General features: G+C 50.6%; 2 protein-coding genes across 8 annotated transcripts; both read left to right on the top strand.

Annotated features, from left to right (window-relative positions):
- The first annotated feature begins 328 nt into the window (after nucleotides 1-328).
- STOML2 (stomatin like 2) lies at nucleotides 329-3,573 on the top strand. The gene is made up of 10 exons (XM_003943813.3): nucleotides 329-425; nucleotides 656-793; nucleotides 1,275-1,374; nucleotides 1,506-1,564; nucleotides 1,657-1,758; nucleotides 1,910-2,044; nucleotides 2,189-2,333; nucleotides 2,457-2,536; nucleotides 2,739-2,867; nucleotides 3,292-3,573. Exons 1-10 carry the CDS (start codon nucleotides 381-383, stop codon nucleotides 3,427-3,429), a joined length of 1,071 nt encoding a protein of 356 aa, XP_003943862.1. The 5' UTR covers nucleotides 329-380; the 3' UTR covers nucleotides 3,430-3,573.
- A 5,117-nt stretch (nucleotides 3,574-8,690) lies between these two features.
- PIGO (phosphatidylinositol glycan anchor biosynthesis class O) lies at nucleotides 8,691-16,648 on the top strand. 7 transcript variants are annotated; one of them, XM_074395013.1, is made up of 12 exons: nucleotides 8,691-8,769; nucleotides 9,792-10,303; nucleotides 10,952-11,095; nucleotides 11,286-11,409; nucleotides 11,722-11,881; nucleotides 12,093-12,272; nucleotides 12,537-12,761; nucleotides 14,132-14,195; nucleotides 14,633-14,839; nucleotides 15,035-15,270; nucleotides 15,885-15,955; nucleotides 16,114-16,648. In XM_074395013.1, the coding sequence occupies exons 2-12, from the start codon at nucleotides 9,793-9,795 to the stop codon at nucleotides 16,241-16,243; spliced, it is 2,052 nt and encodes a 683-aa protein (XP_074251114.1). In that variant the 5' UTR covers nucleotides 8,691-8,769; nucleotide 9,792; the 3' UTR covers nucleotides 16,244-16,648. The 7 variants fall into 7 exon arrangements, with proteins under 7 accessions (XP_074251114.1, XP_010330004.2, XP_010330003.2 ...); XM_010331702.3 differs by lacking the exon at nucleotides 14,132-14,195 and having other exon boundaries at nucleotides 12,537-14,064; nucleotides 15,056-15,270; XM_010331701.3 differs by lacking the exon at nucleotides 14,132-14,195 and having other exon boundaries at nucleotides 12,537-14,064.
- Nucleotides 16,649-17,683: the final 1,035 nt, after the last annotated feature.

The following is a 17,683-nucleotide window of genomic DNA, read 5'->3' as shown; positions in this document are numbered from 1 at the left end:
GCTATAGTGACAGACGGGGCGATTCTACGTTCTGGAGGGCAAACTAAGTCTCAGGTGAGGGTGAAGAATTCAGCGCGTGGTGTCTGTGAATGATATGCACACGGAAAATAGCCTCCATTTGGGCCATCAGGCCGGGATCTTGCCCGCGAATAGCTAAACCCGGGACAACCGCAGCCCTCCGCCTTCTCTGGAAGGTCTGCGTTTCCCAAGGAACAATTTGAGGCGCGTTAGACCAAGTAACCCTGATTGGGTGAGTGTTGAAAGAGGGAGGGAACGGCCGGAAGTACATCCGGGGGAGCGGAACAGCTCGGGTAGGCTGCTGGGAGCGGCCGCTCTGCTCCACGTCTCGTTGGTTCCGGAGGTCACTGAGGCGGTGGGAAATGCTGGCGCGCGCGGCGCGGGGCACCGGGGCCCTTTTGCTGAAGGTGAGAGCAAGGCAACATTTCCAGAGGGTCGGGACGGAGATCACTTGCGTCTTCCGCTGGGAAAGAGCGAAATTGCAGCTTTGGGAGAGGACTGGGGTCAGAGGTCATGGTCCCCATGTGATTCTCTCTCCGAAGATCCTGAGGATCGTGGTTTATGGATATGCCTTCAGGACCGAGGGGCGGGGTGTCTGGCCAGATGGGATCCCTGCTCACCCACTTCTTTCCTGCAGGGCCCTCTACAGGCTTCGGGCCGCGCTCCGCGCCGCGCCTCCTCTGGATTGCCCCGAAACACCGTGGTACTGTTTGTGCCGCAGCAGGAGGCCTGGGTGGTGGAGCGAATGGGCCGATTCCATCGGATCCTGGATCCCGTGAGAACCTCTTCTGCCCACCCTGGGCCAACCAGATGACCAATCCCTCACGACATGGAGTGTTGGGAGGACCTCCTTTGGGCCTCCCCTCACTGTTAGCTCCCAACTCTACAGGCCAGACCTGACAGGGCCAAGGCTGCTGACCATCATCCCCATGTTACCACCTTTTCCTATGCATCTCATAGGTCCCATTTTTGGGAATCTCCCCTGCCCTACCTCTTAGGCTCCATAGAGATGGCTATTCTACTGGCTCCAATTCTCATAACTCTCTCCCCTCCATTCAGGGGCCTAGTCTTGCATTCCTCTTCTCTTGGGTTTTCTTACCAGTAACACCTCAGTCTTCTGAGGACTTATTTCTTGGTAGGGGCTGCTGCTTTTCTGGGCATGTTCCACGTGTTGACTCCCTGCATACTCCAGGACTCACTTAGGTCCCAATCCCATAGTTCCCATCCTTCTGAGGACCCATGACTCCTCTTCCCAGGGTTTGAACATCCTCATCCCTGTGTTAGACCGGATCCGATATGTGCAGAGTCTCAAGGAAATTGTCATCAACGTGCCTGAGCAGTCGGCTGTGACTCTCGGTGAGGGTTCAGAGTGACATGGGTGCTCTGAGACTGTTAGGATGTGGTTGCTGTAGATCCAGAGTGTAGGAGAAAGAACTGGTTGGGACTTAGAGGCCTGACTTTCCTCCTTTTCTCTCCTGGTTCTACAGACAATGTAACTCTGCAAATCGATGGAGTCCTTTACCTGCGCATCATGGACCCTTACAAGGTATCTGCCCCCTACTTTATCCAGCCTTTTCGGTTGCCCTCTTCACTGAAATCTTGTGCCCAAGCTTCTTACACTGTCCATGCCCGTTTCAGGCAAGCTATGGTGTGGAGGACCCCGAGTATGCTGTCACCCAGCTAGCTCAGACAACCATGAGATCAGAGCTCGGCAAACTCTCTCTGGACAAAGTCTTCCGGGTAAGCAAATCTGAGCCAGAGTTAGGATTTGAAGGCACAAATCTGACACTCCCAATCCTTTCTGAAGGTCAAGATTAGTCCCAGGCCCATCTCAGTTTAGGCCCTTGATAGGTAGGTTGAGGCTGTGGGGCTTATACCTTTCTTTCTCCAGGAACGGGAGTCCCTGAATGCGAGCATTGTGGATGCCATCAACCAGGCTGCTGACTGCTGGGGTATCCGCTGCCTTCGTTACGAGATCAAGGATATCCATGTGCCACCCCGGGTGAAAGAGTCTATGCAGATGCAGGTAGGGGCCAAGCGGGGGTGGGAAAAGGACCTCAGGGTGCTCCAGTCCCAGGAGGATCCAGACTCCTCCTGTTGTGATGGGTAGAGTTGCAGGTCTGTGTGGGTTTCCCTTGGCTTGTTGATTGGGGTTGTGGCGGACTTCCAGGTGGAGGCAGAACGGCGGAAACGGGCCACAGTTCTAGAGTCTGAGGGGACCCGAGAGTCGGCCATCAACGTGGCAGAGGGGAAGAAACAGGCCCAGATCCTGGCCTCCGAAGCAGAAAAGGCTGAACAGATAAATCAAGCAGCAGGTCAGGAGAGGGTAGAAGCTCAGGGAGGAGCAAGGCATGGTCCTTTGAAGATTGGTTCTGGGGCAGGAGCTTTGGGGTACTGTGACTTCATGGGTCAAGCAAGCTCTGTCCCTTCTCTTGCAGGAGAAGCCAGTGCAGTTCTGGCCAAGGCGAAGGCTAAAGCTGAAGCTATTCGAATCCTGGCTGCAGCTCTGACACAACATGTGAGAGGCCCCTGAGTGGGAATGGGGGACGGACATTCACAGTGGAAGGAGTTCTCTTATCTACCCCTGAGGAGAGTTCCTGCCTCTGTGGGCTCTGTTGAGCCAGATTACATGGTCCTTTTTATTGTGAACTGCTTTCTTCATTCCCCATCCACCCCTCCTCCATGTCTGTGATCTCTGATTTTATCCCTCTGTGTCACAGAATGGAGATGCAGCAGCTTCACTGACTGTGGCGGAGCAGTATGTCAGCGCATTCTCCAAACTGGCCAAGGACTCCAACACTATCCTACTGCCCTCCAATCCTGGTGATGTCACCAGCATGGTGGCTCAGGTTAGAGCTCTCTGAGAACCCAGCACAGAGTATCAGTGCCAGGGCCTGAACTGAGACCCCACCACCGTCATCCACACTTACATACCATAAAGGTCTTCAGAGTGCCTTGGCCCTACACCTCCCTTCATTCTTTGTAGAGATGGAATCTAAGAATGAAACATCTCCACTCAGTCCTGCAAATATGGAAATTCTTGAGATTTCTTTTTTTGGCAGATACCTATGTGGTATTCTGAGAGTCACCTTACTCCAATGGTTTGTAAGATTCCTAAAATCAACTCCAGAGCTTACAAGACAGGCTTGAGAGAGGGAGGAAGGAAAACCAACTCACTGGCCCCCATGCCATCTTTTCCCTTTTACCCATCGATAGGCTGGGCTGCACCTCTGTCAAATGTCCTCATGGTACTCTCTCTGTCCCTCTCCCCAGGCCATGGGTGTATATGGAGCCCTCACCAAAGCCCCAGCACCAGAGGCTCCACACTCAGTCTCCAACGGGAGTAGCAGAGATGTCCAGAGTACAGATGCAAGTCTTGATGAGGAACTTGATCGAGTCAAGTTGAGTTAGTGGAGCTGGGCTTGGTCAGGGAGTCTGGGGACAAGGAAGCAACATTTCCTGATTCTGGCTCTAGCTTCCCTGCCAAGATTTTCGTTTTTATTTTTTTATTTGAACTTTAGTCATGTAATAAACTCACCAGTGGCAAACCAGAAACTGTCCTCTTTGATTGTGGAATGAAGTTGGGAAAGTCACTAGCGTTTTCCTTGGATCCAGTCCTGTCAGCATGATGCCTCTGAACAACAGTGACAAGACAGGAAGCAGACAGTGATAGAAAGTGATAAATGTGGCCAGGCATGGTGGCTCATGCCTATAATCCCAGCACGTTGGGAGGCTGAGGTGGGCAGATGACGAGGTCAAGAGATCCAGACCATCCTGGCCAACATGGTGAAACCCCATCTCTACTAAACATACAAAAATTAGCTAGGCGTGGTAGTGTGCACCTGTAGTCCCAGCTACTCTGGAGGCTGAGGCAGCAGAATTGATTGAACCTGGGAAGCGGAGGTTGTAGTGAGCCAAGATCATGCCACTGCATTCCAGCCTAGGACAGAGCAAGACTGTCTAAAAAAAAAAAGAAAGAAAGAAAGTGATAAATGCTGTGATAGAGGAAAGTTCTGGCTTTGGGATCCTGGTGGGAGGAGCATATCAGCTTGTGAGTAGCAGGGTTGCTGACTGCCATTGTGCTCAGGCTGGAAAAACTAGCACGTTTTCATCAGGTCCTGGACCACAATATACAAAGCCTCACTGCTTGAAATAAGTTGGCTGAAGGGTATAGTGTTAAGGGGGATGTGACTACATGGCAAGGGTCAAGTCACGGAGTGAGATTCTTGTGAAGGGGTTGGACATTATCCCTAGGGTAATAGGGAAACCATGAAGGGTTTTTTTTTTCCCCTTCCCATGAATAATTTTAAAATAAAACATCACATTGGCTGGGCACAGTGGCTCATACCTATGATCCCAGCACTCTGGGAGGCTGAGGCAGGAGGATCACTTGAGCCCAGGAGTTGGAGACCACCCTAGGCAACACGGTAAGACGCCATCTCTACAAAAAAGGAAAGTAATCACATTAATGTTTTAGATAGAGCTGTTCTGCTGCAATGTGGAGAAGGGATAGTAGGGAGCCATAGGAGGCTGGGAGGACAGTGAGAAGGCTGTCTCAGTGATCCTGGAGAGGGGATGAGGCCTGAACTGAGATAAGGGGCCATGGGGATAAAGGTGGAAGAATGACTCAACATTTTTTTGAATTAATGTATTCCTTTATTCATTTGGTCAGTATCTGAACCTCAGTAATATGCTAGGCGCTGAGGATATCATAATGAAGAAAACAAAATTCCCTGACCTCAATGAACTCATATTCTACTTGGAGGGGACAAACCATAAATAAGTGTAGAATTTCAGATGCTGATGAATTGTGCTATGGAAGAAATTAAGGAAGTGAGAGGGGGAATTTTTGCAGGGGATGTGATGGTAGAAGGTGCTGTACTATTAAGTAGGGGACTCCAGGAAGCCTCACTGATGTTACAGTTGAGCTTAGATATGAAGGTGATGGAGATCCATTTGGGCATCTGGAACTGAAGCTGACAAAGGAGACTGCAAATGCAAAGGCCCTGAGGTAGAGCTGCTATGAATGGAACAGAGTTGGGGAAGCAAAGAAGTGGCAGCTAGATGAATCAGAAAGGGAAGAGGCAGGTAGTGTGCAGGGCCCTGTAAAGCCAATGCAAGAACTTTTACTCTGAGATGAGAAAGCCTTGGACAGGTTTTGGTTTGTTTTCTTTTTTCAACACCAAATTCTTTTTTTTGTTCAGACAGCCTCACTCTGTTGCCCAGGCTGGAGTACGTTGGCATGATCTTGGCTCACTGCAGCCTCAGCCTCTTCTCTTCAAGCGATTCTCGTGCCTCAGCCTCCTGAGTAGCTGGGACTACAGGTGCACACCACCATGCCTGGCTAAATTTTGTATTTATTTATTTTTGAGATGGAGTCTTGCTCTGTCACCCAGGCTAGAGTGCAGTGGTACAATCTTGGCTCACTGCAACCTCCACCTCCTGGATTCAAGTGATTCTCCTGCCTCAGCCTCCAGAGTAGCTGGGGTTACAGACAGCCACTACTGTGCCTGACTAATTTTTTTTGTTTTATTTATTTATTTATTTATTTATTTATTTATTTTTTGAGACAGAGTTTCGCTCTTGTTACCCAGGCTGGAGTGCAATGGCGCGATCTCGGCTCACCGCAACCTCCGCCTCCTGGGTTCAGACAATTCTCCTGCCTCAGCCTCCTGAGTAGCTGCGATTACAGGCACGCGCCACCATGCCCAGCTAATTTTTTGTATTTTTAGTAGAGACGGGGTTTCACCATGTTGACCAGGATGGTCTCGATCTCTTGACCTCGTGATCCACCCGCCTCGGCCTCCCAAAGTGCTGGGATTACAGGCTTGAGCCACTGCGCCTGGCCCGTTTTATTTTGTTTTTAAAGATGGGGTTTCACCATGTTGTCCAGGCTGGCCTTGAATTCTCGACCTTGTAATCTGCCTGCCTTGGCCTCCCAAAGTGCTGGGATTACAGGTATGAGCCACCATGCCTGGCCTGCTAATTTTTGTATTTTTAGTAGAGATACGAGATGGGGTTTCACCACCTTGGCCAGGCTGGTCTTGAGCTCCTCCTGACCTTGTGATCCACCTGCCTCAGCCTCCCAAAGAGCTGGTATTGCAGGTGTGAGCCACCACACCCGGCTGGCCTTTTAAGACAGGGCCTTGCGCAGTGGCTCACGCCTATAATCCCAGCACTTTGGGAGGCCGGGGCGAGTGGATCATGAGGTCAAGAGATCGAGACCATCCTGTTCAACATGGTGAAACCCCATCTCTACTAAAAATACAACAATTAGCTGGGCATGGTGGCGCATGCCTGTAGTCCCAGCTACTCTGGAGGCTGAGGCAGGAGAATTGCTTGAACCCCAGGAGGTGGAGGTTGCGGTGAGCCGAGATTGTGCCATTGCACTCCAGCCTGGGTAACAAGAGGGAAACTGTCTCAAAAAAAAAAAAGACAGGGCCTTGCTCTGGTGCCCAGACTAGAGTGCAATGGCTTGATCAAGGCTCACTGCAGCCTCTACCTCCCTAGATTAAGCAATCCTTCCCTCTCAGCCTCTGGAGTAGCTGGAACTACAGGTGCCTGCCACCATGTCCACCTATATTTTGTATTTTTTGTAGAAACGGGCTTTCACTATGTTGTCCAGGCTGGTCCTGAACTTCTGGATTCAGGGGACCCACCTGCCTCGGCCTCCCAAAGTGTTGGGATGACAGGCGTGAGCCACCTTACCCAAATGTTTTGTTTTTAATAGTGGCCTTATTGGAATATTCACACATCAGGTTGGGCATGGTGGCTCACGCCTGTCATGCCAACACTTTGGGAGGCTGAGTCTGGAGGATTGCTTGAGCCCAGGAGTTCAAGATAGAATTCACACATCATGCAATTCTTTCATTTAAAATATAAATGTAGTAACTTTTAGTATATTTACAGAATTGTGCAACCACCACAATTTTACAACTGTTTCAGAGCCCCCCTCCACAATTTTCCATTGTATAAATACACCATTTTTTTGTTTATCATTTTGTCAATAATGGACATTTGGGCTTCCACATTTTGGCTATTAGGAATAAGGCTATTTTATTTATTTATTTTTTTGAGACAGGGTCTCACTCTGTCGCCCAGGCTGGAGTGCAATGGTGAGATCACAGCTCACTGCAGCCTTGACCTCCCCAGGCTCAGGTGATTTTCTCACCTTAGCCTCCTAAGTAGCTGATACTACAGGCACATGACACCACACCTGGGTAAATTTTGTGCTGGGATTACAGGTGTGATCCATTTTGCCCAGCCATGAATAAGGCTACTATTAGCATTCATGTACAAGTTTTTGTTTGGACATAAATATTAATTCCTCTTGGGTTTATACCTAGGACTGAAATTGCTAGGTCATTTGATAATTATGTTAATGATTTCGAATTATCTGTTTTACAGCCCCACCAGAAGCCTATGAGGGTTCTAATTTCTCCTCCTCATTGCCAACACTTGTTGACTACAGCCATCCTCGTGGGTTCGAAGCAGTTATCTCCAGCATTTCCTGATGGTTTATAATAAGCCTCTTTCCATGTGTCTATTGGCTATTTTTATATCTTCTTTGGAAAAATATCTAATCAAATTCTTTGTCCATTAATTTGATTTAATTTGATAATTTGGTTTTTTCCCCTCTTCTACTTTTTTTTTTGTTTGTTTGTTTGTTTGTTTGTTTGTTAGACAAGATCTTGCTTTGTCGCCAGGCTGGAGAGTGCAGTGGTGAAATCTTGGGTCACTGCAGCCTCTGCTTCCCAGGGTGGAGTGATTCTCCTGCCTCAGCCTCCCAAGTAGCTGGACTCTCAGGCACCCGCCATCATGACCGGCTAATTTTTTTTTTTTTTTTTTTTTTTTTTTTGAGACAGAGTTTCGCTCTTGTTACCCAGGCTGGAGTGCAATGGCGCGATCTCGGCTCACCGCAACCTCCGCCTCCTGGGTTCAGGCAATTCTCCTGCCTCAGCCTCCTGAGTAGCTGGGATTACAGGCACGCGCCACCACGCCCAGCTAGTTTTTTGTATTTTTAGTAGAGACGGGGTTTCACCATGTTGACCAGGATGGTCTCAATCTCTTGACCTCGTGATCCACCCGCCTCGGCTTTCCCAAAGTGCTGGGATTACAGGCTTGAGCCACCGTGCCCGGCCTTAATTTTTATATTTTTAGTAGAGACGGGGTTTCGCCATGTTGGCCAGTCTGGTCTCCAACTCCTGACCTAAAGTGATCCACCCGCCTCGGCCTCCCAGTGCTGGGATTACAGGCGTGAGCCACCACGCCTGGCCGGCCTCCCCTCCTCTACTCCGGAGGATTATTTGCTTAATTATTCAGTTGTAAGATTCAGTTGGAGACTTTGAGAGGAGGAGTAATGAAATCTCAGTTGGACTCAGCTAAGCAAAAAGGGGAAAATAAGTATTATTTATCTCCACTTTACAGATGAGGTAATGCCTAATAATGACAATATGTGCGGCCGAGCTAGGATTCAAGTTAAGTTTGACTCCAGCAGCCGTGCTCTTAGTCATAACCATGAACGGACAGTGGTTCCCTGAACTCTTCCTCCAGCTTGGTCCCTTATCCACAGTTCTCAATTACTCAATCTCCCATTAAACTCTGGCCAGCCCCACGCTCCTGGCCAAACTTCCACCGAGGTGCCGGCAGATGGCGGTGGAGCCACCGACGGGCCGCTCTGTCTGACGAGCGCACCTTTGTGGTGCCAGGCCGCAGGCGCCGCCACCGTCGCACTTCCGGGTGCCGTTGCAGGTGAGCCAGGGTCTCCCGAGAACCTCACTCCCCGTATTCCCCTCACCCTGAAATAAGGGAGTCTCCCCTTTCCCCTCAGCTCCCAACCAGGGGTGCTCAGTACCGCAGCGAGGGTACCTAGCGGGAGGCTGGGTAGCTACCACAGGAGGGAGAGCTAGTCGGACGCCTGGGTCCCAGCGAGGCCCAACTGGCTCTCGACCAGCGCCCCTGCCTCGCTGCGTGGCGACGATCGCGCCTCAGGTCTCCAGGCGATCCTGGCTGCCCGGAAGCGGGGCGTGACTCCTCCCCTTCGTCCCCTTGGTCCCCGCCAGGCGGCGCCGTCGGCTGGGCCCGGTTTCCCCTGCGGCTTCGATCCGTTTCCACCCTTGTGGGTATTGAGATTGGCGAGGGGAGAGACGCAGAAACGGCCTGTAAGAGAGCCTGGCTACCAGTTGAAATAAGTTGCCCTCGTGACTGTGTGTTTTCAGCATTAGGATTTCCTGCCTGTGTATGTGAACATTCCTATGCTCCACCCCTCAAAGATCCTGATTCAGTAGATCTGGGGTGGAAACTGGAAATAGGTTTTATTTTGTTTTGAGACGGCATTTTGCTCTGTTGTCCAGGCTGGAATGCAGTGGTGCCTTCTCGGCTCACTGCAACATCTGCATCCCGGGTTCAAGCAATTCTCCTGCCTCAGCCTCCTAAGTAGCTGGGACTACAGGTGTGCGCCACCACACCCAGCTAATTTTTGTATTTTTAGTAAGGACACCGTTTCACCACGTTGGCCAGGCTGGTCTTGAACTCCTGACCTCAGGTGATACACCCACCTCAGCCTCCCAAAGTGCTGGGATTACAGGCGTGAGCCACCGTGCCCAGCCTGGAAGTAGCAGGAGACGAATATTGCCATGGGTTGGCTATGGGACGGTTTATCTCCAGGAAAGTTTACAGGAGAAAGTGATTCTAGCTGGGCTTGTATTCAGGGACCAAAATATCCACTGGTTATTTACCCCATGGTAACAAATTTCCTTCCCCACCCCTATTAGGATGCAGAAAGCCTCAGTGCTGCTCTTTCTGGCCTGGGTCTGCTTCCTCTTCTACACTGGCATTACCCTCTTCACCAGTGGCTTCCTGCTCACCCGTTTGGAGCTCACCAACCATAGCAGCTGCCAAGAGCCTCCAGGCCCTGGGTCCCTGCCACCGGGGAGCCAAGGGAAACCTGGGGCCTGCTGGATGTCTTCCCGATTTTCACGGGTTGTGTTGGTGCTAATAGATGCTCTGCGATTTGACTTCGCCCAGCCCCAGCACTCACATGCACCTGGAGAGCCTCCTGTCTCCCTACCCTTCCTGGGCAAATTAAGCTCCTTGAAGAGGATCCTGGAAATTCAACCCCACCATGCCCGGCTCTACCGATCTCAGGTTGACCCGCCTACCACCACCATGCAGCGCCTCAAGGCCCTCACCACTGGCTCACTGCCTACCTTTATTGATGCTGGTAGTAACTTCGCCAGCCATGCCATAGTGGAAGACAATCTTATTAAGCAGCTTACCAGTGCAGGTCAGTGTGGGCCACTTTGAAGACCGGAAGTACCTTGTCAAATTTCCGCAAAATTTGAAGGGAGTCAGACCTTTGACTATGGTGTAGGGAGATGCACACTTGACTATGGTGTAGGGAGACAGAGGAGAAGGAGGAGGCCAGGACCCTGCTTTTAGGGAGCTCAGTTTGGGGGACAGAGGAGAAGAGGTCTGGGCTTTGTTCCTATGAAGTTTCTCATCTGAATGGAGTGTAAGTTTTACTCTTGGGAACCTCTCAGTAAAAGGGAGAAGGGAAGAGAAGAGAAAATATGTGGATCTTGGCTTGCAAGTGTGGAGAAGAAAGCAGAGAGATCCAGGCCCTCTTCACTCACTGACTTGTAAAAGGCAGGATACACCCAGGTAAAACAAATCTGTAGAGACACCCAGAGACATAACTAGCAGAGCGTTTTGTAGGAAAGATAAGAATGAGGTCTGGGTGGAGTATGGTTATCAGGGAAAGCTTCCTGGTAGAAAATGTTAGGCCCTGAAGGATAAGGATTGCTGTATGCAATTGCTGTGCTTTAGGTTGCATGGTTGGGACTTCTGATGGGTCTTTAAAGGGCCTCTTTTCCTCTTTTCTCCTGACCCTGACTCTTGTTCAGGCTCTGACCTCTCTTTCATGTCACTGCAGGAAGGCGTGTAGTCTTTATGGGAGATGATACCTGGAAAGACCTTTTCCCTGGAGCTTTCTCCAAAGCTTTCTTCTTCCCATCCTTCAATGTCAGAGACCTAGACACAGTGGACAATGGCATCCTGGAACACCTCTACCCCACCAGTGAGCATGGGGCCAGAGCGTTAGTTCTAAGACTGGAAGCTGGGGAAGACTGCTTTAGTCCACAAATTCTGAGCCTCCCATGGGTGTAACAGCCTGGGTTTGTATCCCTGAACATAGAGGAGTGTCAAAGGCTGGCTGGGGTTGAGGAGTGGGTCTTAGACCTCTGTGCTCAGTGTTCTCCCCTTCACAGTGGACAGTGGTGAATGGGACGTGCTGATTGCTCACTTCCTGGGTGTGGACCACTGTGGCCATAAGCATGGCCCTCACCACCCTGAAATGGCCAAGAAACTTAGCCAGATGGACCAGGTGATCCAGTGAGTATGGGGTATTGGCTGGGGGAGTGGGTTTGTGTCTGAGAATCTCAGGATATGTGGTCCCAGGAGAAGAAGCTCTTATTTTAGAGCTTCTTTCCTGGCTGAATTCTGTCTTCTCTAGGCCTTCCTCTGAAGCTAGAGGCCTCATCCATCTTCAATACCTCAATGTGTAGCTTTGGGCATCAGGATCATGGCTGAAGACATGTCTCTCTGCCAAAGGTCTAGGCCTTACTAATGGAGTTATAGCTGAGGGTGAATAGGCCCTTGAGAAAAATACACACTTCTACTCCTGATACGTTTCTTGGTCCCCAGGGGACTTGTGGAGCATTTGGAGAATGACACACTGCTAGTAGTGGCTGGGGACCACGGGATGACCATGAATGGAGACCATGGAGGGGACAGTGAGCTGGAGGTCTCAGCTGCACTCTTTCTGTACAGTCCCACAGCACTCTTCCCCAGCACCCCACCAGAGGTGAGGCCTGGGATGTTCCTCAAATGTTCTCCCAGTAATCAGCCCATGTTACTATCATAGCATCCTCATGAATACGTCTATTTTAGGTCCCCAAATCCATTATCCTGGGTATTCCCCACTCCCATTTCTTACCTAGGCTCCTATGTCTCCCATCTAAAACATTGACTTCAGCTTTGTGATGAACCTGTTGACCCCTTACCTTTCCCTTTAGGAGCCAGAGGTGATTCCTCAAGTTAGTCTTGTGCCCACACTGGCCTTGCTGCTGGGCCTGCCTATCCCATTTGGGAACATCGGGGAAGTGATGGCTGAGGTATTCTCAGGGGGTGAGGACTCCCAGCCCCTCTCCTCTGCTTTGGCCCAAGCCTCAGCTCTCCATCTCAATGCTCAGCAGGTAGGTAAGCGGGGCTGGGATTCCAGGTGACAGAGCTAGGGTGGGCATGAGAGAAGCATAATGAAGCTCTCGATTGTCCTTTGACTAGTTGTAATCCCACCTTCCATACCTATATTCCTCTTCTGTTATCCCTTCCTTCCTGCATCCTGGACAGATTTTGGGTCCTTGAATTCCAGGTACCCCTTTTGTAATACCTATTCTTGCCTCTGCCCCAGTGTATGTCTCTGACCTGTTCCCCTTGGCCTCTGTCCTTTTCTCTACCAGGTGTCCAGATTTCTTCATACATACTCAGCTGCTACTGAGAACCTTCAAGCTAAGAAGCTTCATCAGCTACAGAAACTCTTCTCCAAGGCCTCTGCTGACTACCAGTGGCTTCTGCAGAGGCCCAAAGGGGCTGAGGCGACACTGCCAACTGTGATTGCTGAGCTGCAGCAGTTCCTGCGGGGAGCTCGGGCCATGTGCATCGAGTCTTGGGCTCGTTTCTCTCTGGTCCGCATGGCGGGGGGTGCTGCTCTCTTGGCTGCTGCCTGCTTTATTTGCCTGATGGCATCCCAGTGGGCAATATCCCCAGGCTTCCCATTCTGCCCTCTACTCCTGATACCTGTGGCCTGGGGCCTGGCTGGGGCCACAGTGTATGCTGTACTCCTGGGAACTATTGAGCTGAAGCTAGATCTAGTGCTTCTAGGAGCTGTGGCTGCAGTAAGCTCATTCCTGCCTTTTCTGTGGAAAGCCTGGGCTGGCTGGGGGTCCAAGAGGCCCCTGGCAACCCTCTTTCCCATCCCTGGGCCTGTCCTGTTATTCCTCCTCATTCGCTTGGCTGTGTTCTTCTCTGATAGTTTTGTTGTAGCTGAGGCCAGGGCCACTCCCTTCCTTTTGGGCTCATTCATCCTGCTTCTGATTGTCCAGCTTCACTGGGAGGGCCAGCTCCTTCCACCTAAGCTGCTCACAATGCCCCGCCTTGGCACTTCAGCCACAACAAACTCCCCACGGCACAATGGTGCATATGCCCTGAGGCTTGGAGTTGGGTTGCTTTTATGTACAAGGCTAGCTGGGCTCTTTCATCGTTGCCCTGAAGAGACACCTGTTTGCCACTCCTCTCCCTGGCTGAGTCCTCTGGCATCCATGGTGGGTGGTCGAGCCAAGAATTTGTGGTATGGAGCTTGTGTGGCGGCGCTGGTGGCCCTGTTAGCTGCTGTGCGCTTGTGGCTTCGCCGCTATGGTAATCTCAAGAGCCCTGAGCCACCCATGCTCTTTGTGCGCTGGGGGCTGCCCCTGATGGCATTGGGTACTGCTGCCTACTGGGCATTGGCTTCGGGGGCAGATGAGGTGACCCCCCGTCTCCGAGCCCTGGTCTCTGGGGCATCTGTGGTGCTGCCTCGGGCTGTAGTAGGGCTGGCTGCTTCAGGGCTCGCGCTGCTGCTCTGGAAGCCTGTGACAGTGCTGGTGAAGGCTGGGGCAGGCGCTCCAAGCACCAGGACTGTCCTCACTCCCTTCTCAGGCCCCCCCACTTCTCAAGCTGACCTGGATTATGTGGTCCCTCAAATCTACCGACACATGCAGGAGGAGTTCCGGGGCCGGCTAGAGAGGACCAAATCTCAGGGTCCCCTGACTGTGGCTGCTTATCAATTGGGGAGTGTCTATTCAGCTGCAGTGGTCACAGCCCTCACCCTGTTGGCCTTCCCACTTCTGCTGTTGCATGCGGAGCGCATCAGCCTTGTGTTCCTGCTTCTGTTTGTGCAGAGCTTCCTTCTCCTACATCTGCTTGCTGCTGGGATACCCGTCACCACCTCTGGTAAATATCTCAGCTCTGATTCACCTAAAGACAACAGTGATGTGAGTTCTGCCCCTTTTGTTTTCAGGGAGGTGTTCCTCCTCATGTTCCTGAGCTTGACAGAGGGTCCCATGCCCGACGCAGCTGGGAAGGTCTTCCTGGTGTCTTCTCTCTTACCTGCCATTAGCCAAGCTAATTGAACCCTCCTGTTGGTTCCCAGAGTTCATGGAGAGGGGAGAGACAAGGAGTCCTCTAAGACTCCTTGTGGAAATGCTGCATCCTCATGAGCACATTTCTTGATTTTCCAGTGATGGAAGTAGTAAATTCTGAATATATAATGACACTATGAGCTGTATGTGTGTGTTTAAGAGAAAGAGATTGGCCACAGCAGGGTTCAGATTAGTGTCATGGTGCTTTTGTGCGTCAGAATTAGAATAACAGAGTGTTGACTGTAAGGAGGTTGGGCTGATGGGCATGTGAGTGTGTATGAGAATTTGTACAGAAGAAGTAGGAGTATATGATTGTGGAGCAGTAGGCTATGGATTAGGGAATGAGAAGTGACTGTAAAGTGGCATACCTTTTCTTCCAGGTCCTTTTACTGTGCCATGGCAGGCAGTCTCGGCCTGGGCCCTCATGGCCACACAGACCTTCTACTCCACAGGCCATCAGCCTGTCTTTCCGGCCATCCATTGGCATGCAGCCTTCGTGGGATTCCCAGAGGGTCATGGCTCCTGTACTTGGCTGCCTGCTTTGCTAGTGGGAGCCAACACCTTTGCCTCCCATTTCCTCTTTGCAGGTACCCCCTCCTCCTTCACTTGCTTCCATTGTTTATTCTGGCTTTGTGGAAAGAAAAGAAACCCCTGGTTTTGAGTGGAGGGATGTGGGTTTGTAGATCTTTGGCACCCCTTGGCCTAGGCTAATTAGAACCTGAGCCAGCTAGGGTGGTTGGGGACCAGGGCAGACTGGTTTCAGGGTCCCCCATTGATTCCAGCTATACCTTCCCCTGAGGCAGTTGGTTGCCCACTGCTCCTGCTCTGGCCTTTCCTGTGTGAGAGTCAAGGGTTTCGGAAGAGACAGCAGTCCCCAGGGAATGAAGCTGAAGCCAGAGTCAGACCCGAGGAGGAGGAGGAGCCACTGATGGAGATGCGGCTCCGGGATGCGCCTCACCACTTCTATGCAGCACTGCTGCAGCTGGGCCTCAAGTACCTCTTTATCCTTGGTGTTCAGGTGGGTGTAGGAGAGAGATCAGGGAGTTAGTGATCTTTCCCCATGTGTGCATCACTTTCTTTCAGACCTTCAAAACTGGGAGAGAGCCTTAACTGAAGTACACATAAGTGAAGTGGTTGCCCAAGCCCAATGGCCTCAAATGGCAGCTCTGAGACTTGAATCTGGGTCTCTTTAATCCTAGTCCTGAATCATTTCCTCTCTACCACCTAGATCTGGACCCTGCTAGTTGCATTTGGGGATTACTCTCATCAGTGAACAGACTGGCAGAACTGAGGTGATAGCTAGGAATTTTTCCCCAAACTGTGGTCATGGATCCTCCTCCTTTCCTCCAGAGGCAGATGTGGCACTGACATCTTCCTCCACCCTTGGGGCAGAGCCTGAATGTTAGCATTGCAGATGGATAATGACTTGCCCAAAGTTACATAGTGAGTCAGTGTTTGGTCCAGGACAGGAAGTGAGTCTCCTAACTTCTAGCCCAGGACATGTACTATTTTTTCCACTGACATGCACTGTTCTCCTGCTTCTATTTTTTACAGGGGCCTATAGCAACTCTCCCTTTGCCCTGCTTCCTCTTCCCATTCACAAGTAACACGGCCCCTCCTCTCCTCCTCTAGATTCTGGCCTGTACCTTGGCAGCCTCTATCCTTCGCAGGCATCTCATGGTCTGGAAAGTGTTTGCCCCTAAGTGAGTAGATTTGCTTGAGAAATATAGGTGTTCGGGAGGGAGAAAAGTGGAACAAATTATGAAGATTGTAAACATCCAGGATGGCCAAGGTTTTGCCTCTACAGGGAAGAGGTACTATACCTACTCTGTTCCCTGAGATTCTCCACCTTTCTTTGCAGGTTCATTTTTGAGGCTGTGGGCTTCATTGTGAGCAGCGTGGGACTTCTCCTGGGCATAGCTTTGGTGATGAGAGTTGATGGTGCTGTGAGCTCCTGGTTCAGGCAGCTATTTCTGGCCCAGCAGAGGTAGCCTAGGCTGTGGTTAGTGGCATATGGCTACAGAGAGTGCTGGAGAAGAGTGCAGCCTGGCCTGTACAGGTAATGGATGATCTGCAAGACAGGCTCAGCCATACCTCTTACTACCATGCAGCCAGGGGCTGCTGACTTCTAGGACTTCATTATTCTATGATTCAGGACCACAGTGGAGTATGATCCCTAACTCCTGATTTGGATACATCTGAGGGACAAGGGGAGTGATCTCTGAAGCGGAGTAAAATAGGCCGGGCATGGTGGCTCACACCTGTATTCCCAGTACTTTGGGAGGCAGAGGCGGGAGGACTGCTTGAGTCCAAGAGTTCAAGACCAGCCTGTGGAACATAGCAAGACCCTGTCTCTACGATTTGAAAAAAAGTGGAATAAAATGATAATATAACTATATGTGTCTGAGATATGGGGGAGCCCCACTGTTCTTTATGGGTTGTGAGAAGGATCAGTCTCTCCTCTTACCTGGCACAGATGAGATCAGTCATCTTGGGCCTGGCTGCACCTGAGAACCTTTAGGAAGTGGTTGGAATTCTCTGAATTCACTGCCTCCACTTCTTCCCAAATCAATCCTATTATCCCATCGCCATTTTCCTTTGCCATGGAACACATTTTGTTAAGTTCCTGTGCTTTGTCTGATAAAGAGAAAACACCAAGTAAACAAGCCCAGGCATCATGCAGCACTGACTTTAACTGTCTGAAGCCCCAAATAGTGCTATGCTTCTCCTCCACTGGGTCTTTTCACTATAGAACACCCATTGCCCTTCCCTTCTGTGGAAGCCTCCATTGTTTCCCAAGTGTGCTGCTCTTTATCAGATCTACATGCCCATCTTACGTAACATTCCACCTTGTTCCATTCATTATTCCTGACTTGAAGCCAAAACTGAGTCCAGTGCTTCTCATGTATGTGTTTTGTGCTCTCTGTTCACCCTACAACTCCTGTCATGTTTGAAATGCTGGCATGAGATCCTCCTAGAGATGTCCACCAAAAGAGTTGGAAAGAGACCCTGGAGAGAAGGGTCAGGACTGGGATTTGAGGTTTGACAGTACCCAGAACAGGAGAAGCTGGGACCACTGAAAACCAGAACAGATGGTAAAACCATGGGATAGCACCTTTTAGTTGGCAGAAAGTAGAAAAGCTGAGTAGTAGTGCTTGTGAAATATAAATGTTCACTGCTGTGGTAGGTAACTAAGGGAAGAATTCAAATTACTTCTATCGTTACTGTCATTTTAGACACAAATTTTTGCTTTGTTGCCCAGGCTGGAGGGAGTGGTGTAATGATAGCTCCCTGTAGTTTCAAACTCCTGGACTCAAGTGATCCATCTCAGCCTCGTCAGTATCTGGGATGACGACTGGCTAATTTTTTAATTTTTGTAGAGATGGAGTCTTGCTACATTGCCCAGGCTGATCGTGAACTCCTGGCCTCAA

The sequence above is a fragment of the Saimiri boliviensis genome, chromosome 2 (assembly GCF_048565385.1).
Source record: "Saimiri boliviensis isolate mSaiBol1 chromosome 2, mSaiBol1.pri, whole genome shotgun sequence".
NCBI lineage: Eukaryota > Metazoa > Chordata > Mammalia > Primates > Cebidae > Saimiri > Saimiri boliviensis.
Note: the sequence above shows the minus strand (reverse complement) of the source record. Positions and strands in the feature narration are given on the sequence as shown.